The sequence below is a fragment of the Nycticebus coucang genome, chromosome 19, assembly GCF_027406575.1.
Source record: "Nycticebus coucang isolate mNycCou1 chromosome 19, mNycCou1.pri, whole genome shotgun sequence".
NCBI lineage: Eukaryota > Metazoa > Chordata > Mammalia > Primates > Lorisidae > Nycticebus > Nycticebus coucang.
In genome coordinates this window covers 67,829,981-67,851,899 of record NC_069798.1, presented here as the reverse complement: position 1 = coordinate 67,851,899, position 21,919 = coordinate 67,829,981, and the positions used below count along the sequence as shown (strand labels likewise).

Sequence of the window (21,919 nt, the reverse complement as noted above, 5' to 3'; positions counted from 1 at the left end):
ACTCTGGCAATATGAATAATCAGAGTAGATCAACTCCCCCAAGGATCAATGGGGCAGACCCAGCACAAGATCCCATGCACAAACAAATAGCTGAGATGTCAGAAATCGAATTCAAAACCTGGATAGCAAATAAGATCGAATTAGAATTCCAAGCAGTGGCTTGGCGCCTGTGGCTCAAGAGGCTAAGGCACCAGACACATACACCTGAGTTGGCGGGTTCGAATCCAGCCCAGGCCCACCAACAACAATGATGGCTGCAACCAAAACAAAAAAAAAAAGAATTCCAAGCAGTAACCCAAAAGATATCTCAAGAATTCAATGAATTCAAAGACCAAATGACCAAAGATTTTGACACATTGAGACAAGAAGTTGCAGCCCTCAAAGATCTGAGAAACACAGTAGAATCCCTCAGTAACAGAATGGAACAAGCAGAAGTAAGGATTTCTGACATTGAAGACAAAGCTTTAGAACGCTCCAAAACTCATAAAGGGGAAGAGAAATGGAGGACAAAAACAGATTACTCTCTCAGAGAGCTCTGGGATAATTCAAAGAAAATCAATATTCGTCTTATAGCGATCCCTGAAAGCGACAAAGTGGCTTCACAAGGCACAGAGTCTCCTCTCCATGAGATTATGAAGGAGAACATTCCAGACATGCCAAGAGATCCTGAACTTCAGATATCAGACAGTTTCAGAACTCCAGCATGACTCAAAAAGACATCCCCCAGACATATCATAATCAATTTCACTAAAGTTAATATGAAGGAGGAAATTCTGAAAGCAGCCAGACGAAAGAAAACCATCACCTACAAGGGGAAAAATACTAGAATAAATGCAGATCTCTCTGATGAAACCTTTCAAGCTAGAAGAGGATGGTCATTGACTTTTAATCTCCTAAAACAAAATAACTTTCAACTCAGAATCCTGTACCCAGCAAAACTGAGATTCATTTATAAAGGAGAAATTAAATACTTCTATGACATTCACATGTTGAAGTAATTTGCCATAACTAAACCAGCTCTCCAGGATAATCTCAGACCTATCCTCCATAAAGACCAGCATAATCCTCCACCACAAAAGTAAACCCACCCAGAAAATTTTGATCAAATTCTAACTTCCACAGTCGCAAAAGGATTAAAAATGTCCACCAGACTCTCGAAAGGCTTATCAATTTCTCAATTAATGTGAATGGTCTAAATTGTCCTCTAAAGAGGCACAGATTGGCTGACTGGATACAAAAACTCAAGCCAGATATCTGCTGCATACAAGAATCGCATCTTATATTAAAAGACAAATACAGACTCAAGGTGAAGGGATAGTCATCTATACTCCAGGCAAATGGAGAGCAGAAAAAAGCAGGTGTTGCAATCCTATTCGCAGACACAATAGGCTTTAAACCAACTGAAATAAGGAAGGACAAGGATGGACACTTCATATTTGTTAAAGGTAATACTCAATATGATGAGATTTCAATAATTAATATTTATGCACCCAACCAGAACACATCTCAGTTTATAAGAGAAACTCTAACAGACATGAGCAACTTGATTTCCAGTAGTTGGAGATTTTAACACCCCTTTAGCAGTGCTGGATAGATCCTCCAAAACAAAGCTAAGCAAAGAAATTTTAGATTTAAACTTAACCATTCAAGATCTGGACTTAACAGACATCTACAGAACATTTCATCCCAACAAAACTGAATACACATTCTTCTCATCAGCCCACGGAACATACTTCAAAATCGATCACATCTTAGGCCACAAATCTAACCTCAGCAAACTTAATAAAATAGAAATGATTCGTTGCATCTTCTCAGACCTTCATGGAATAAAAGTTGAACTCAATAACAACATGAACCTGCATACCCATACAAAAACATGGAAGCTAGACAACCTTATCTGAAGGATAGATGGGTTATAGACGAGATTAAGAAGGAAATCACCAAATTTTTGGAACAAAACAACAATCAAGACATGAATTATCAGAACCTCTGGGATATTACAAAGGCAGTCCTAAGAGGGAAATTTATAGCACTGGAAGCCTTCCTCAAGAAAATGGAAAGTGAGGAAGTTAATAACTTAATGGGACATCTCAAGGAACTGGAGAAGGAAGAACACTCTAACGCCAAACACAGCAGAAGAAAAGAAATAACCAAAATCAGAGCAGAACTAAATGAAATTGAAAAAAAAAAGAATTATACAACAGATCAATAAATCCAAAAGTTGGTTTTTTAAAAGATCGATAAAATAGATAAATCTTTGGCCAACCTAACCAGGAAAAAAATGAGTAAAATCTCTAATTGCATCAATCAGAAATGGTAATGATGAAATAACAACAGACCCCTCAGAAATTCAAAAAATCCTTAACAAATACTACAAGAAACTCTACTCTCAGAAATATGAAAAGCTGAAAGAAATCGACCAATACCTGGAAGTACGCCACCTACCAAGACTTAGCCAGAACGAAGTGGAAATGTTGAACAGGCCTATATCACGTTCTGAAATAGCATCAACTATACAAAATCTCCCTAAAAAGAAAAGCCCAGGACCAGATGGCTTTACATCAGAATTCTACCAAACCTTTAAAGAAGAACTAGTACCTATATTACTAAACCTCTTCCAAAACATAGAAAAAGAAGGAATACTACCCAACACATTCTACAAAGCAAACATCACCTTGATCCCTAAACCAGGGAAAGACCCAACAAGAAAAGAAAATTATAGACCAATATCACTAATGAATATTGATGCAAAAATACTCAATAAGATCCTAATGAACCGAATCCAACAACACATCAAAAAAATTATACACCATGACCAAGTCGGATTTTTCCCAGGTTCTCAAGGCTGGTTCAATATACATAAATCTACAAATGTAATTCAGCACATAAAAAAACTAAAAAATAAAGACCACATGATTCTCTCAATTGATGCAGAAAAAGCTTTTGATAATATACAGCATCCCTTCATGATCAGAACACTTCAGAAAATTGGAATAGAAGAGACATTTCTTAAACTAATAGAGGTCATCTACAGCAAACCCACAGCCAATATCGTGTTGAATGGAGATAAATTGAAATCATTTCCACTTAGATCAGGAACCAGGCAAGGTTGCCCATTGTCTCCATTGCTCTTTAACATTGGGTAATGGAAGTGTTAGCCATTGCAATTAGGGAAGAAAAGGCAATCAAGGGTATCCACATAGGGTCAGAAGAGATCAAACTTTTACTGTTCACAGATGATATGATCGTATATCTGGAAAACACTAGGGATTCTACTACAAAACTTTTAGAAGTGATCAAGGAATACAGCAATGTCTCAGGCTACAAAATCAACACCCATAAATTTGTAGCCTTTATATATACCAACAATAACCAAGCCGAAAAACAGTCAAGAACTCTATTCCTTTCACATTAGTGCAAAGAAGATGAAATATTTGGGAGTATATCTGAAAGGATGTGAAACATCTCTACAAAGAGAACTATGAAACTTTAAGAAAAGAAATAGCTGAAGACATTACCAAATGGAAAAACATACCATGCTCATGGCTGGGAAGAATCAACATTGTTAAAATGTCTATACTACCCAAAGCAATATATAATTTTAATGCAATTCCTATTAAAGCTCCATTGTCATATTTTAAAGATCTTGAAAAAATAATACTTGGTTTTATATGGAATCAGAAAAAACCTTGAATAGCCAAAACATTACTCAGCAATAAAAACACAGCAGGAGGAATCATGCTACCAGACCTGAGACTGTACTAGAAATCCATAATGATCAAAACAGCATGGTATTGGCACAAAAACAGAGAAGTAGATGTCTGGAACAGAATAGAGAACCAAGAGATGAATCCAGCTACTTACCGTTATCTGATCTTTGACAAGCCAATTAAAAGCATTCAGTGGGGAAAAGATTCCCTATTTAACAAATGGTGCTGGGTGAACTGGCTGGCGGTCTGTAAAAGACTGAAACTGGACCCACACTTTTCACCATTAACTAAGATAGACTCTCACTGGATAAAAGATTCAAACTTAAGACACAAAACTATAAAAATACTAGAAGAATGTGCAGGGAAAACTCTTGAAGGAATCGGCCTGGATGAATATTTTATGAGGAGGACTCCCCAGGCAATTGAAGTAGTATCAAAAATACACTACTGGGACCTGATCAAACTAAAAAGCTTCTGCACAGCCAAGAACACAGTAGGTAAAGCAAGCAGACAGCCCTCAGAATGGGAGAAAATATTTGCAGGTTATACCTCCGATAAAGGTCTAATAACCAGAATCCACAGAGAACTCAAATGTATTAGCAAGAAAAGAACACGTGATTGCATCTCAGGGTGGGCAAGGGACTTGACAAGAAACTTCTCTAAAGAAGACAGATGTGGGCGGTGCTTGTGGCTCAGTCACTAAGGTGCCGGCCCCATATACCGAGGGTGGCAGGTTCAAACCCGGCCCCGGCTGAACTGCAACCAAAAAAAATAGCCGGGTGTTGTGGCAGGCGCCTGTAGTCCCAGCTACTCGGGAGGCTGAGGCAAGAGAATTGCTTAAGCCCAGGAGTTGGAGGTTACTGTGAGCTGTGTGATGCCATGGCACTCTACCAAGGGCCATAAAGTGAGACTCTGTCTCTACCAAAAAAAAAAAAGAAGAAGACAGATGCACGATCTACAAACACATGGAAAAAAGCTCATCATCCTTAATCATCAGAGAAATGCAAATCAGAACTACTTTGAGATATCACCTAACCCCAGTGAGAGTAGCCCACAGAACAAAATTCCAAATCCAGAGATGTTGGAGTGGATGTGGAGAAAGGGTACACTTCTACACTGCTGGTGGGAATGCACACTAATACGTTCCTTCTGGAAGGATGTTTGGAGAATACTTAGAGATCTAAAAATAGACCTGCCATTTGATCCTATAATTCCTTCACTAGGTTTATACCCAGAAGACCAAAAATCACAATATAACAAAGACATCTGTACCAGAATGTTTATTGCAGCCCAATTCATAATTGCTAAGTCATGGAAGAAGTCCAAGTGCCCATCGACCCATGAATGGACTAGCAAATTGTGGTACATGTATACCATGGAATATTATGCAGCCTTAAAGAAAGATGGAGACTTTACCTCTTTCATGTTTACATGGATGGAGCTGGAACATACTCTTCTTAGCAAAGTATCTCAGGAATGGAAGAAAAAGTATCCAATGTACTCAGCCCTACTATGAAGCTAATTTATAGCTTTCATATGAAGGCTATAACCCAACTTTAGCACAAGACTATGGGGAAAGGGCCAAGGAAGGGGAAGGGAGTGGGGAAGTTTGAGTGGAGGGAGGATAATGGGTGGGGCCACACCTATGGTGCATCTTAGAATAGGTACAGGCGAAACTTACTAAAGGCAGAATACAAATGTCTACATACAATAACTAAGAAAATGCCAAGAAGGCTGCGTTGAACAGTTTGATGAGAATATTTCAGATTGTATATGAAACCAGCACATTGTACCCCTTGATTGCACTAATATACACAGCTATGATTTAACAATAAAAAAGTCCTTTATAGTGAATAAATATATACGCAAGTCTGCTCTTCACAAAAGGACTTGAGGATCAATAGGAAAGGGGAAAAAGTCATCAATGAACATATAGTTTATAAAATAAACAGATGTTGAGATTTAGCAAATACTGCTCACTATCTGGAGAAAATACTTAGCAAAGACAAAACGCAACCAGGAAATCAGCTCATGCAAATGACACAAAAATGTCTCCAGGGCCGATCAATTAATCCTCATCAATATCACAGTCATGAAATCTTCCCTGCAGTCCCTGAGCTTTCGCTGACAGTCTTCTATGAACAGACAAGAGGAGGACATACTCATAACGGCTGGAAAGACATGTGCAGAGAAACACCACGGGCCAGCAGGAGAACCCTCAGGGGCCTCGGGAGGCAGGTGGGCCCGAGAGGTCGTAGGGACCATGAGGTTAGAATAGTTATATAATTCAGTAAGACAATTAGTTTTTTTCACAAATAGATTTGAGCAACACAGCCACCAAAATCAGAGTGCCCATGGCAGCCAAGAGGAAACCGGACGGTGACATTTTGGCTGGTGCTGCCAGAGCTGCCGATTGTGGGCAGTGGTGATCTCCCGTCAGCAGGAAGGGGACCTGCTGGGCACTCAGCGGACTTTCCTAGTGAGACAGCCCAGGCCTTGATTCTCGGGTCATTTGAAATTATGATCTCATCTTCTCAGGGTGCAGGGTGGGAAAATGCCAGGGTACACACATCCTGACAGAAGAGAAAGTGGACTTGCTCATTTTCCCCTCCTGTGAATTCACTCTCAGAGGAGCCCGGTTAGACAGAGAGGGCTGAGGAGTATGGCTCCGTCATTGGCTCTGCAGGAATTGGGAACAGGAAAGTGGATGTCGGAGCTCTTCAGGAATTATTCTGCTGTCTATAGCCTATGTTCCATATTCTTTCACTCTGGTTCTGTCATACTGAGAGCATTTGCATGAAAGCTGGATGTGTAAGTCCCCACCCCTCCCTTCCTGGTCATTTTCAGTTTGAAATCTTTATCCTCTAAATGTGACCTCTTTTTAAGAAAGAACATCAAATTAAGAATATGAAACTCTGAGTGTCCCTGCCAGGACAGAAGGTGCTCCTATAAGTGAGCCTTCCTTAGATACCCAGGGAAGCCTTCCTTAGATGCCCAGACAGAAGGTGCTCCTATAAGTGAGCCTTCCTTAGATACCCTGGGCAGCCCTGATGCAGAGAAGAGGTGAGTCAAGCCCGGGTTATGGGCTAAGAAGCACTCAACCCTCCCCCTGCACACCAGGCAGTGCTCAGGACATCAGGACCAGTGATGTGGCATTGGCTCCCTCAGGGGACTCACTGGGGTCTCTGGGCTCCTCAGGGCCATAGCTACCTTGAGAAATGAAGCCAAGTGGAGCTGACACATTGGACACCATCTCTGGACATTCTGGTAAGAGCTTCCCTCTCAGTCTGGAGGGACTGTGAGTTGTGATAGGCACACAGTGTTCCAGCTGCCATGGGAAGTTCGATGCTTATCCTCGGACTGCGTCCTACAGGGCGGGGCTCTGAGAAAACTGAGAACTAGAGAACTTGGGCAACTTGCCCAAGGTCTTGCAGCTGGTCTGTGGCAGAGCAAGGACAACCCGAGTCACTGTCACCCAGAGCCCACGTGCTGGGAGACACAGCCTCTGTGTGCCAGGACAGGTCTGCGGAAGGGCCTGTCTATCGAGTAACACGAGGGGCCCTTGTAGGCAGAGGGCCTCACTTGGGGTGTGTTTTGTTCCTCTCCCTTTCGGGGATCCCTTGGTTGATTTATCTGGGTCTGCTGAAGCTGTGGTCCAGCTGGCTTGCAAATGCGTTCTAGGAGCACCAGTGAGGCAGCCTGAGGTGGCCTCTCGGTCCTGTGTGTCCTGCGGGTCCCTTCCTCTTGTCCTTGTGTACAGCGGATGTGTCACAATCGCCAATAAGAGAAAAGGGTGGACTGAAGAAGAGTCTTGTCCAGGAAGGGGAATGAGGGGGACTGAACCGCAAGTCCAGGGACAGTTAGCAGAGGCGAGGGAGAGCTAAGAAGGTGGTTTTTCTTCTACGACATCCTATTCAGAGCTGACTCACAAGCTGAAGGAGGCGAGACAGAGTGCCACACAGGACCATCCTTAGTAGAACCCAGGATGGTTAAAAAGTGAAATAAAATGAGGCCTTACCAAGAAGAGCAACCAAATCCGCCATTGGCTCATTCAGGATGCCACCAAAGGTCCCTGAATGGAAGTCCTGGTCTCTGCATTTCACCTGTGAAGCAGGTAAAAGGGAAGAGACACACTTACTGTCTCAGTTCCCTCGGGGTGGCGATTTGCACAGTGGAAGACTTGCCCGCTGCGTCCCCTAGACCTCGGGCCTGACTTCCCCTCCTGTGTTTCTCAAATGCAGGACTCGGGGCCTCGACCCCTCTCTACGCCCTCACTCCCTCTGTGCCCCGAATCCCCTGAAACCCACCGTATTCTCCAGCTATTTCGCCACAATACCCCACCCGAGAGCGCCAGGCCCTCCTTGGCGAAGGGGTTGGCATTTACATTGTGGCCTTCCCTTGGTTCTGTCACCCCTCTTTCTGGAACAATTGCCTTCCTTTGCTTTCTGAGAAATCTCCTTTCTTCTTCTCTTGCCTGCAGGGGGTTCTCTTCTGTCTCCTCTGACAACATCTTTCCTTCCTCCCTCCTCTACAGTTTCATCCCCCATCTGCGTGCGGAGCTTCTGGAACTCACGATGTCCTTCACTATCTCCACGCCCCTCAGAGTTTACCCCTGTCACCTGGACCCTAAAACTGCAGGGTGCCAACCGTGTGCTCCACGAGAGCGCCTGTCCAGTTTCTGAAGTCAGTAGATCTAGAGCTGAACTTGACCTGGTCTCCTGAAATTCCTTCCCTACCAGCCCGATCTCTCCCACATAAACTACATTCAACCAGTTACCAATTTCCAATCAACTGAGTTATTTTAAAATTTGTCTCTGCAGTTCATTCCCTCCCGTCTTTCCTTCCCAATGTACCTCCAAGTGGATCTTGTGTTTGGCCACCTGAGCTTGAGGCCTTTATTTTATTAGGCCATCACACCATCTAAGCACGTCAGTGTGTAGGTTCTCCCTTTGGGACCTTAAGCCACCGGTCTCGTCTTCTGATCACCATCCTCTCCTCCTCCTCTCTGGTCACTTTTCTACCCCACCTGCCCTTGGTCCTCATCAAGATGTGTCCCCCGCTTGATCCTTCCAAAATGTCCACCCCTTGATCCTCTATGATCAACACCTTCACTTGCTCCCTTCTTGATCCATCATCCCACCAACAATGACCTCAATCCTGGCTCAACCCTCTCCTGGGGGCCTTTGCTGCCCCTGACTGCTGAGCACAGTGGCACAGTTACCTGTCATGTGGACAGGTGGTGCCACAGCCTTGAGACTGCCTGGCCCCTCTTCATCCTCTAGTCCGTTCCCTTCCCCATTCCCTGTGGTCACCACTTCAGAGCGTCACCTCTCCACAGATGAATTCTCTTAATACTCATCAGGAAAAACAGAGGCCAACAGGAGGGAAGAAGCGCCATCCATGACTTTTCTCTCTCTTCCTACCCAATGCCTTTGCAGAGAGATTGATTCCTCCCCTGGCTGAGGACCTCATCCCTCCACCTCCTCAGCACCTTCCTGCCCCCTGTTTCTCCTCCCCCATCTTTACCCTTCCCCCGGCCCCTCCCATCCCGGGCTCTGCCTTTTCACAGCCAGGTTTCTCTAGAGCAGTTTCTACATGCTTGTATCATTTCTCTGTATCTCACTAGGAGTAAACTTCTTTTTCTTTCTTTTTTTTTTTTTTTTTTGAGACAGAGTCTCACTTTCTTGCCCTCGGTAGAGTGCTATGGCATCACAGCTCACAGCAACCTCCAGCTCTTGGGCTTAGGCGATTCTCTTGCCTCAGTCTCCCGAGTAGCTGGGATTACAGGTGCCTGCCTCAATACCCGGCTGTTTGGTTTTTGTTGTTGTTGTTGTTGCAGTTTGGCTGGGGCAGGGTTTGAACCTGCCATGCTTGGTATATGGTTCCGGTGCCCTATTCACCAAGCCACAGGCGTGCCACCCAAGTAGACTTCTTTTTTTTTTTAAGACAGAGTCTCACTATGTCATCCTCAATAGAATGCCATGCTGTCACAGCTCACAGCAACCTCAAACTCTTAGGCTTAAGCAATTCTCTTGCCTCAGCCTCCCAAGGAGCTGGGACTACAGGCGCCCGCCACAATGCCCAGCTATTTGTTGTTGTAGTTGTAGTTGTAATTACTGTTTGGCAGGCCCAGGCTGGGTTTGAACCTACCAGCTCCGGTGTATATGGCTGGCACCCTAGCCACTGAGCTATAGGCACTGAGCCAGGAGTAAACTTCTTGGTGGCAGAGACCGTCATATTCAGTCCTGCACCCACCCCTGGGATGGAGTGCTGTCATATGTGGCAAATAAAAGGTACACACTATTTCCCAAATGCGTAAGAGCATACGAGTGCTTTCAGCTCGTTCATCATGTTGGAGTCTCAAGACTGCCCAGTGACTGAACAGCACATGGACTATTAGCCTATATCCTTGTCACACAAGGGAACAGACTGAAGAGGCTAAACCCTAATTATTTATTAGAGAGGGAATTTCTAGGCAGTTTGCTGCTATCACAGGTTGCCTGTATTACTAGAAACAGAAAGAGAGAAGGAAACTGACTAAGCTTCACACCTGAACACCACGTACTCACGGCAGCTGTAGGGTGGGCGTTACTGGGCCAGCTTTCCAGACAGGAAGCTAAGGCCTGAGGATAATGTGCCTACACAAGGCTGTGCAGAACCCAGACTGGCCCCTTGAGAAGCCAGTGCCCCTCCATTTGTGCTGGACCATGTCACCTGGGCTCCTGCTCCTCCACTCACAGGCACCGCCCTGTATCTGATCGGCCAGTCTCCTTTCCTGCCTGGGTGGGCGGCCACTCCCCCTCCACAGTCCAGAGCCAGAGTTTCTACGCCTTTTGCTTTGTGACTCACAAACCCAATGAATAGTGTTTCCAGAAACATGCCTAAAATACAACCACTCCAAGTTTTGGAGGGTTCCTGGTCTCCCCACGCCCCGAGGCCTCCGTGTCCCCGATAAGGACTCTGCTCTCAGAAGAGCTTTTTTTTTTTTTTTTTTTGAGACAGAGCCTCAAGCTGTCGCCCTGGGTAGAGTGCTGTCGCATCCCAGCTCACAGCAACCTCCAACTCCTGGGCTCAAGCAATTCTCCTGCCTCTGCCTCACAAGTAGCTGGGACTACAGGCACCCGCCACAATGCCTGGCTATTTTTTGGTTGCAGCCGTCGTTGTTTGGTGGGCCAGGGCTGGATTCGAACCCGCCAGCTCAGGTGTATGTGGCTGGCACCTTAGCCGCTTGAGCCACAGGCACTGAGCCATCAGAAGAGCTTTCTCTCCTCCTCTCCAAGGTCCCGGATGGGGACCTCACTCTGTCCACAGCCCCAGCTTCCCCCAGCACGCCCTGCTGTTTGCAGATACCTCCACTGTGAAGTAGCTGTTCCCTCGGGTCCCGTAGGTGAGTGCAGGCTTCCTCCGGCTGAGCCACAGATTATCTGAAATTACCACGTAGTCCACGTCAGAGAAGAACCGGTTCTTTTCTTTTTGAACAAGTTCTTCCAGGGCAATGGAACCGGCCTCTTCCATCCCTTCAAGGATGAATTTGATATTCACAGGGAGATCCTGAATTAAAAACAGAATAAAACAAAAATTACACAACTTGCTTGTTCACATTTTAAGATCCAGGATTTGTTTGTACATAACATAAATATGTTAAATATTATTTACACCCAGTGTATGGATTTGTTTACATTCCCAACAGTTCTGCTTACGACAATGGAGTTTAAGCTAAGACTGCAAAGGAAAATTCAGTGTTACATCCCACACCTGCCAACATGGCCCATCAATTTAATGTTATAATAAAGAGCTGGGGGAAGAAATTCCTACAGGAAAGGCAAGGTCGACCCTCAGAACCTTACTGTGCTGCTACACACCCAGGCATTTCCCTCTCCTCCCCAAAAGGAATTTGTCAAGAAAGGTTACTCAGTTACAAATCGCTTTTCTGTTCTCATAATTCTGAGCGTGTTGAGGGAGAACTTTTCCTTTGAAAGATTGCTTTAAGCCTCAGGATAACTTTTCCATCAAGTATCTGTTATTTTTTAGCGATGATTTCAATCTGCCTTTTAACTTGTTCAAAGGCTTTGATCTTGCAGCAAAATGGGACTTGAGTTTTTCTCTAGTTAATATTAGGGCTTGAAATAGCTCCTTTAAAATTTTTACAACATGCCTCTTTTCCCATTTGGTTTTGATCTTTTGTATCTATAATTTATAACTTCGTATCTTCCAGAGCTACATAAAGAGGAGAGAGGTCGAAGCTGTTCCTAGAGCTTAGCGCAGGGGCGGGAGAGGTCAGGCAGTGACCAGATGCAGATGAATGGAAGGTCCAGATGGGATTGTTGGCTCTGAGGAGTGGCTTCACTCACTGCAGATTAACAAATGCAAAATGAGCACAGGACTGTGTATTAGAAAACAATTGATGTAATAATTTAAATTTGAAGCCGGTCACCCAGTTGATAAGGGTATTTGGGGATTATGATTTGCTCAGATTACTTGCATATCTGTGTTTTAGGAAGTTGGGCTAAAGTTCTGAAAACTTAATATTCAGAAGTTCTGTATTAACATTTAACTAGCAAACGATTGGTGAGAATTGGGAAATCTTGAGAATTCCCTGAGAACTCATTTAATAAAATATAAACCAATAGCTACAAAGTGGCGGAGGATGACTGTACAAGCAGCCAGATGTGCACTTCTGCCTCCCCGGTTCCTCCACACCCAAAGGACCGGGGTGAGCCGAGGCACCTCTGGGAAGCTCGCTTCTCTATGAAACACGGATATTAGGAAAATAATCCAGGGAGGTGATGTGTGCCAAGTGCTCTCCAGGCAAGACAGGGAGAAAGGGAAGAATAACTCGGGAGGGACCAGAGGCCACTAGAGCGCCTTTGTGATATTCCATTTAATCTCAACAGACTTTTGAGGTAGAAATTATTATTCCCAGTTCACAGAGGAGGAACACAAGGCTCACATTAACTGATTTGTCCAAGGGCAGTAAGCGTTTCTTGAGTTTTGTTTGTGATTATAGCATCAGAGTTTAAATTAAAATGCAAAGCAGATTTTGGACTTTATATAGGAACGATCTTATAAATACATGCTCTGCACTGCTGAAATAAAGAGAGAAGGAAAGAAACAGAAAAAGAAAGGGAGGGAGAAAAGAAGGGAAGAAAGGATAGAAAAAAAGAGTAGGGAGAGAGAAAGAAACCAAGGTCACCTTGAATGTTCGGGGCATCCGTGGTGCAAGTATCTCGCGGAAGAAGATAACCCTAAAGCGACAAGAAGGACGCACCCAGAACCCAGTCGGATTTCTGGCACCTGCCTTTCTCAGTGAGACGAATGAGTTAGTTCAGAGTGGTTAAATTCCCTCTCCTCTGCTCATGTCTCAGGAGAAAAACTCCTGAGCGAAAAGCTGCTGGGCTCTGATGAAATAGCCACCAGGAAGAGACACCCCCAGAGCTCAGGGCTGCTCTGAAGGACAAGATTTGGGAGAGGCAACCCCAAAGATCCAAGCTGTGAAGCGCTGGGCTCGGCGGCACCACTTTGTTGGGTGACCTCAGGAGGATGTTAGGGACACCTACACCCCTGCTTTCCTGGCCCCAGGACAGGCTGAGCTTGGGTCTGGAGTGTCACCTGCCTCCCAAGGGGAGTGAGTGTCCAGAGGGGGCATTTGCTCTGGGGATGGCGCCGCCATTCTCCTTTTTGCCCTTGAATGGCCCCTATTTCCTCCTTCAACATCCAGTATTCAAAGTGCTTTATTCAATTCGGTCACAAGAGTAAGATGAAGAGGAAGGACGGCATCTAGAGACACTTTCAAGCTTCACCCCCTAGAATCCTTCTGCGCCCCAAGGCTGGGACATTGAGGGTCGGGTTTGGAGCTGGCCCTGAGTACCGTGATTTTCCCCACCCCCTGCAAAGCCAACATGACCCATTGTTACTGTGATGCCACGTGGAGCAATGTTGATATTAGCTGCCTCTAAATACCTGCGCAATGTATCAATCCTATGACTTAAACATTGCCCACATTAGACTGCTTATCCAAATTGCATTTTGAGCAATGCTTAACAACAAACACCCATAAGTTGGGTTTCAGCAGAAGAAAACAGGGCCCTGAGGAGCCTTTAGCTGAGGCCATGTCAGTGTGGCCCAGGAGGTCCTGGGGCCAGGAACCTGGCCCTGCACCAAGGAGATGTGCGCTTCCAGCCCCTGTCATGCCTGGTATATGGCAGGAGCATCCCCAGGAAGAGCCTCGGAGTTGGAATGTGGGGATTGTCTTTCCTTTCTCATGCCGCTCCCAGCCCAGAAGCTGCCGCCTCTAACTACAAGTTTCTCTGAACATGGAGCTGGCCCACTGGTGGTGGGGGAGGGGGTCTCCCTAACCAGCAAGTTTCTCTGAACATGGGACTGGCCCACTGGTGGTGGGGGAGGGGGTCTCCCTAACCAGCAAGTTTCTCTGAACATGGGACTGGCCCACTGGTGGCGGGGGAGGGGGGTCTCCCTAACCAGCAAGTTTCTCTGAACATGGAGCTGGCCCACTGGTGGTGGGGAGGGGGTCTCCCTAACCAGCAAGTTTCTCTGAACATGGAGCTGGCCCACTGGTGGTGGGGAGGGGGTCTCCCTAACCAGCAAGTTTCTCTGAACATGGGACTGGCCCACTGGTGGCGGGGGAGGAGGGTCTCCCTAACCAGCGAGTTTCTCTGAACATGGGACTGGCCCACTGGTGGTGGGGGAGGGGGTCTCCCTAACCAACAGGTCTTAATGTCCCGAGTTGGGGGCTGGAGGGGTGACAGGTGAGGGTCAGCCTCTCCCACTTCAAGGTCCTTAGGATCCAGACGGGCCCAAATGGAAGCAGGCGGGAGTAAGCACACCCTGTCACAGAGTGGGCCATTTTTACAGGAGAGGATCTGAGGCCCAGAGAGATTGAATCACTTGCCCGCAGCCACACAGGTAGATTCACTTCTCTGCTGGAGTCTACACACACTCATCATAAGGGAAGAAGTAATTTGAGATGAAACCATCCTCATAAGAACACAATATGAACAGGACCCTAACCCTGACCCCCCAGCACTGTCCTCTGGTGGCTGGAAAGGGCAGGCCCCCGCCCTCCAGGTCGCACCCTGGCCTCCCCTCCACGCCCCTTGTTTGGACATTCTGGGTCCAGGCAGAATGTCCTGGGAGTGCTGTCTTTATCATTGGCCAAGTAGCTGAAACAGTTTTAGAAATGTACGTGTCTCTGTTAACAAAATCATAGTCTGTGATAAGAAGGGAGGGAAGATTTTTAAAAAGATGAGATAAAAATACCAATTAAAAAAGAAAGGACAAATCCCTGTAGTCAGTGACTTAGCCCCAGGCACGTTTGTTTTTATTTCTTAGAGACCGGGCCTCACTTTGTGGCTCAGGCTGGAGTGTAGTGATTCAGTCAGCTCACTTGAAATTTTCAAATTCTTGGTCTGAAGCTACCCTTCCACCTCTGCCTTTCAGGAAGCTGGGACTATGGGTGCACACACTCTTGGCTAATTTTTAAAACTCTTTTTAGAGATGGGGTCAGGCTATGTTGCCCAGACTGGTCTTAAACTGCTGACCTTGGGCGGCGCCTATGGCTCAAAGGAGTAGGGCATGGCCCCATATACTGGAGGTGGCTGGTTCAAACCCAGCCCCAGCCAAAAACTGGAAAAAAAAAAAAAAAAACCTCCTGGCCTCAAGTGATCCTCCGAAAGTGGTGGGATTATAGACAAGAACCATTGCCCGTAGGCCTCTTCATGTGTTTTGCTGTTTTGTTTTTTAATGTTAACAGTGCAGGCTCAAATCTGTCCTCCAAGTATTAGCCTTGGGGCTACCTGGGTCACTCTGGGTAAGCACATCAACCTCCCAGCCTTCCTCTTCTCATCTGCAGAACGGATGTAATTGAAGCACACCTCCAGAGAGTGTGGAGAAGAGGGAACACGTGCAGTTTGCTTGGGGCACAGTGAGCAGCTCAAAACACATTGCAGTGCTCCTCCCCCAGCCCCTAAACACAACTACCTGTCACCTACTTGCTCCAGGGCTTGGAAAGTGCTCACAGCATTGATCCAGGCTAAAACCGGGCCTTTGTTGTCTGTGGCTCCTCTTCCGTAAAGTTTTCCTTTAAAAATGAGAGAATTTTCAGAAAACCATGGTCACATCTGCCAAGTTAAGTGAGTTAAAAACAAAAGTGGTGTTATGAGTGATAATTTTAACATTGCTTTCTGATATTCCAAGCACAAGTCTTCCTATGAAGTTGCAGAGTATGATTTCTTTTTTTTTTTTGAGACAGAGCCTCAAGCTGTCGCCCTGGGTAGAGTGCTGTGGCATCACAGCTCACAGCAACCTCCAACTCCTGGGCCCAAGCGATTCTCCTGCCTCCACCTCCCAAGTAGCTGGGACTACAGGCACCCGCCACAACGCCCGACTATTTTTTGGTTGCTGCCGTCATTGTTGTTTGGCAGCCTGGACTGGATTTGAACCCACCAGCTCAGATGTATGTGGCTGGCGCCTTAGCTGCTTGAGCCACAGGCGCGGAGCCAAGTGTAATTTCTTACATGCACGTGGTATAGTCATCATCTGGTCAGATAAAATCAGCTGATATAAATAGACAGATTCCATCGGCCTTAACACATTGCCGATTGTTCACACATTACCCGGTAATGTAGTTTCCGCATAAAATTGCCAGTCAACAATGTGTTGCGATGTTAGAAGCGCTAAGTGATTCTACATTAGAAGCAGCTGAGAGATAAGGCAAGGCGAGAGAATCAAATAGCGGGGTTTGGGACAACTGGGGATGGAGACGGGAAACAACGCACCAGGGAACAGTCACTATGTTAACGCATTGTTGACCAGCAATCTGATGCAGAGACTATCCACGTTACTGAGTAACTCATGACCCATCAGCAATGTGATAATAGACATCAGCTGTCGTATCCAAAGTTCATCAAAAGGACCCACAGATTTCTTACAGAATGTCATGCACCATATCCTCTCATTTTGAGATTTTACAATTAGCAAAAGAATGGAAAAAAAGATGTGTATATCTTTATTAACCTTTCTTCTTATTTTTTTATAAAATGTGAATGACATTTGCTATTCCTGAAAAGTAAAATACGTGACTATTCGCTTAAGCCCAGGAGTTGGAGGTTGCTGTGAGCTGTGACACCACGGCACTTTACCCAGTACTATAGCTTGAGGCTCTTTCTCAAAAATAAATAAATAAAAATAAAAATAAAAAATACGTGACTCTTCCCTCACAACCCAGGAACACCCATCCAGGGGCAGAAAGGTTCATAGTTTCTCTCACAAGTGAAAGAAAATCAGCCTCGTTGAACCAATCAGTAGACTGCGAGAATAGCATTTCTGTTCGTTCTTTGTTCTTTTTTCAACAGAGTCTCACTCTGTCACCCCGGCTAGAATACAGTGGCATTATTATAGCTCACTGCACTCCAACTCCTGGGCTCAAGTGATCCTCCTGCCTCAGCCTCCCTAGTAGTTGGGATTACAGGAGTGTGACACCACGCCCGGCTAATGTTTCTATCTTTTGGTAGAGATGCAGTTTTGCTCTTGCTCATACTAATCTTAAACTCCTGGCCTTAAGTGATCCACCTGCCTTGACCCCCCAGAGTGCTGGGATGATAGGTGTGAGCCACTGTGCCTGGCCCTCCCTCTATTTTTAGTGATAGAACAAGACCTGGAGCCTGAAAACATTATCCTGTCCTAAATTCATAAGCTTGGAAGCAAGCCAGCCCCATCCCCGACAGACACGGAGCTGCCACACTGGCACCTCACTGACCGTCCACCTCCGTCAGTGTATAAGGGTCCGTGAGCCACCCGTCCTCCTGGGCAGCAGGCTGCACATCTAGGTGGCCATAGAAGCACACTGTGGCTTTCTTTGGGTCGTTCCCCAGTTCAGCCAGGATGATGGGAGGTATTGGAAGGCTCTGACCATCAGGCAGCTGCAGAAAGATAAAGGTCACAAAATGCCATATTGTTTTTCCAGGAAGTTCAGATGTGGCATTAGGAATCCTGTCCATTCTGAGTCATTCCTGGGTCTTCAGAGAGCCCATGCACTTTCTTCCTCTCTAAAAAGAGTGTCAGGAGACACTTTTAACTAACATATAAAACATCATTAATGTAAAGTACTTCCTTAGATACGATTGACAAAGAGCAGAGTTAATTGTGCTCGTCAATAAAACTCAGATCTCAGCTGGCTTAAACTAGGTGGACAGAATACTGGCAAGTGAGGCTGGTCCTGATCTTGGTCAGGGCCAAGGTAGCCTGCACCGGAGCTTTGATGACACTGTCACTTCCGGTTCAGTGACAGCCTGGGTGCAGTGCTTTCTACGGGCCCTTTGGGGAAGAGGCATGGGAATCAAGGGAAAGGCCCATCTGAGAGAGCTTTGAACCATGTGTGCAGGGATGAGCAGTGCAATCTCCAACTCCTGGGTTCAAGTGATCCTCCTGCCTCAGCAGCTTCTTCAGTAAGCTGACCCCCACTCACCCCCACTGGCTTCATGCTCCCGGCCCCCAGAGTCCCGGAGTGACTAGTCAGTGACACAGTCTCCTTTGAGACCTGGCGTGATGTTCTATCCTCACGGGGAAGCAGGAGGTGGGGGTCTGGCTGGGGACCAGGGTGAGCCCCTCTCTTGCCACCACCAAAGGACAGCCTGTCTAATGTCCAGAGGTGGCTGCTCCTTGGGGTGAAGGGAGCCTGCCCAGCACCTGCTGAAAACCCAGGTCCACAGAATCCACGCTGGCTCCCAGGCGTTGGAGCTTGTCTGCGGCCAGGGCCATCATTCTGAAGAGCTCTTTTCTGAACCGAGGCAGGGGTTGGACAGAGTCGCTCTCAATGGCCACCCATTCCTTAAGCGTCTGGGAAGAAAAGCAAGGCAAGGATTAGTACTAGGGGCCCCACAGCCACTCCGGGCAGGAGGCAACAAGCGCCCAGACACTGCCCAGTGGCACACAGCCGGAGGTTTAATCAAGAACTTGGAGGTCAGGGACAGCCGGTCAGCACAGAAGACCAGGTGGGGCAGGTTGAAGAAAGGGTCTCCTCAAAGACCTGGGCCTGTACTCCTCCTGGGTCCATGAGGGTTACACAGAAAGGCAACTGTCCACTTGCTGTTTTTTGTTTTATATATATACACTGTAATTGTTTGTTTGTTTTTTGTAGTTTTTGGCCGGGGCTGGGTTTGAACCCTCCACCTCCAGCATATGGGGCTGGTGCCCTACTCCTTTGAGCCACAGGCACCGCCCTGTTTTTTTTTTTTTTATTTCAAATTAATATGAGGGCACACATTTTTAGATTACATTGTTCTCACTTCCAAGGTAAAGTTCCAGTTGTAAAAGAGCCCCTCCCCTACTGTTTCTAATTATTGAGCACAGAGGGACAGCAGCTGGACTCCCAACTGGGTAATGCTTTCTCTGGGACTCCTGGCTTCCCACAAACACCCCTGGAGGTCTCCCGGCCATTGCAAGTCACACCAATTTAACCCCACAGTGGCCTCAGCGGGGCTGCAGGCTCCCTTGACCTGCTCTGCTCTTACACCTCCTGGCTGGGCCTCCCTGCGCCTCTGGGCTTGACCTCAGCACTGTGCAGGGACACCCTTGGTTTCGCTCCTGTTCTGCTCATTACGGCTGCATGACCTTGAGTGTATTCCTTAACCCCCCTTAGCTGAGTTTCCTCATCTTTACAAGAGAGTGACACTCACTAACTATAGGGTTATGGTAAAAATGAACTGAGATAATGTGTGTACAACACTTAGTACCATGCTTGGCGCCCAGCAGATGGGTCTCCATGAGTACTGGCTGGTACCACATCATTCATAGTCCCATGTTAGAACCCAAGCTGCTCATAGGTTTAAACTCTTTCTAACTCACTTGAGTTGGACCTCTCTACCCTGGTTGTAGTACTTTTATGTTTATTATAAAGGAATTCATTTAACCTTAAGGAATATTGTGCTTTACAGAGCAGACGCTACAGAATTCTCCCCAGGAATGGATTTAGGCCTGTTTGATGGAGTTAGAAAAAGGAGACATTTTGGCTAAGAGACCCCATGGTGGCCACTGTTATCTGAAATGACCATCACATATTGGACACTGCTGGATAGGCCCTGGCAGGGCCAGATGAGCCATGTGTCACCATCTGGAGTTGTTTATTCACATACGAGGCCTTCTGTTATAAAGTTAGGAAACTGGATGCTCTCAAGACCATGGTGCCAGTCAAAGACTCTGTGTATGAAGTACACTTAGTAATGAACTTAGTAAAGTAGTGACTGTGAATTTGGTTCAGAATAAAAATGTTTTAAAAATATAACCACTTTAAGGAGATATTGTGTAACTTTGTAACCTATAAGAAAGAATCTGTTTAACATATACTATGATGATTAATAACATTGCTGATACTTGCTTTTACTGTAGGAGTATAAAAGTTAAAAAAGGAAAAGGAGAGGCTGGGCACAGGGGCTCATGCCTGTAATCCTAGCACTCTGGGAAGCAGAGGCCGGTGGATTGCTTGAGTTCACCAGTTCAAAATCAGCCTGAGCAGAAGCGAGACTCCGTCTCTATGAAAAATAGAAAAACTGAGGCAAGAGGATTGCTTGAGTCCAAATTGGAGGTTGCCATGGACTATGACGCCACAGCACTCTACCCAAGGTGATAGCTTGAGACTTTGTCTCAAAAAGAAAAAATAAAAAAGAAAGAAAGAAGAAGGAGAGAAGAACAGCTGTTTGAAGAGATATCCTTGCTTATTCTTTGGAACTGCTGGCTTTCTGTAAATGAAAGTAAATTCTTGATGTCTTATATGCTTCTCTATTGATTGGCTTGAAGGACAAGTGATGGACTTCTTGGTCCAGCAGCATATTTAGCACTCAGCCCCCCAACCTGCACCATTCCTCCACCCCCTACTAATTCCAGCCTATTCTGTAAACTCCTCTCAGGTTTCAAAAATCCCTTATGTCAAGTTTTGTACCTTTAACGGGAAACATGAAGGTTTACATCTAAATGCTTGCACAATAATATTGCTAAGATTGGTCAGTTGATCCAATACATTATATATTAAATGCCCAAATGTGCCAGGCAGCATGTGGGGGGAGCTCAGGATACAAAAGCCCAGTGAGACCCCTGAGAGGTCCCTGGCTGTGAGCACACACACCCCATCAATGTGGTGGGGGTTGGGGTGATGGCCAGATGCCCAGGAGTGGACGAGAGCCAAATTGGGGGCAGCAGCTGCAAGAATGTGGAAGGATGAGCTCCTGCCTCCTCCCTCTCCCCCTTCCCGCCCCTCCACGTGCACAGGTGAATCATGAAGTGTTAAGGATTATAAAGGAGGAGAACAATGTCTCCACTGAACTCTGTACAGAGCTCTTTGGCTTCCAGTTCTGCCAAGACCTCACCTGGAGCCAGGTGGCATTGTTCACAGGTGACCTGAAGGGCCGGAGTAGATGCAGCTCAACAGAGTTTGCTGATGTAAATGAACATCCCTAGAGCTAATGTGCTGGGAGTTCAGAGAGCACCTTTCCAGGCCGCATGGCTGAAGGAGTCCCTTCAAACATCTAAAGACTTTTGCTGATTTAAATCCAATGAGGAGTCAGGGGTATTTTAAAGGGATTAAGTTGTCAGGCAAAAAAAAAAGAAAAATCCCCATTTCCAAGCAAATAATCATTTCCCCCATACCCAGGGGCATAAGGCAAGCCCTGCGCGTGCAGCTCCTCCTACCTGGACAAACTCGTCCTGATGGTCATGGATGTGTTGAAAGACTTTCTCTAGCAGCCCCCCAGGCCGGGAGGCCGAGAACATCCCTCCCTCCAGCAACAGCAGCAAAGCCAGGACAGAGGAAGCCTGTGAATGGGTGACATTGGGGGGAAAGTTTCAAATACACTCCAGTTTTTAGACTTTGTACCTTTTGCATACTTGAAAAAAGTCTCCCCGTGGGCTGTTTCATCTAGGGGTCTTAAGTCTAGAGGATTACACACGGCTGGCAGTTGGTAGGTGGAAATGAGTGTATTAACAAATGAATGAATGTCGTTCCTCCTTCACCAGGGCAGGTGATCAGGTCTCAGTCTTTGTCCCTGAGAGGGAATTACGGTGTGTGCTCCTACCCAAGGTGGAACCACCCAAAAAACCATCCAAGGCTGCTTTGTTCATGATCTTATCAGAGCCCAGAGGGTGTGTCCCAAAAAAGGCAGTCTGCTTGTGGCTGGAAATGGGGGTCTGACTTCTGAGCTTAC

The 21,919-nt window shown here is 46.2% G+C and overlaps 1 protein-coding gene across 4 annotated transcripts in view; it reads right to left on the bottom strand.

Annotated features, from left to right (window-relative positions):
• The window catches only part of CNDP1 (carnosine dipeptidase 1), a 62,952-nt gene that overhangs the window by 8,404 nt on the left and 32,629 nt on the right, over positions 1-21,919 (bottom strand). For all 4 annotated transcript variants that reach the window (XM_053571868.1, XM_053571870.1, XM_053571867.1 and 1 more), the window contains exons 2-7: positions 21,408-21,530; positions 18,414-18,563; positions 17,485-17,647; positions 15,719-15,807; positions 11,061-11,261; positions 7,729-7,813 (exon numbers count right to left, since the gene is read on the bottom strand). In XM_053571868.1, coding sequence (XP_053427843.1) covers positions 7,729-7,813; positions 11,061-11,261; positions 15,719-15,807; positions 17,485-17,647; positions 18,414-18,563; positions 21,408-21,530 — 811 coding nt within the window. The remainder of the gene's footprint in view (positions 1-7,728; positions 7,814-11,060; positions 11,262-15,718; positions 15,808-17,484; positions 17,648-18,413; positions 18,564-21,407; positions 21,531-21,919) is intronic.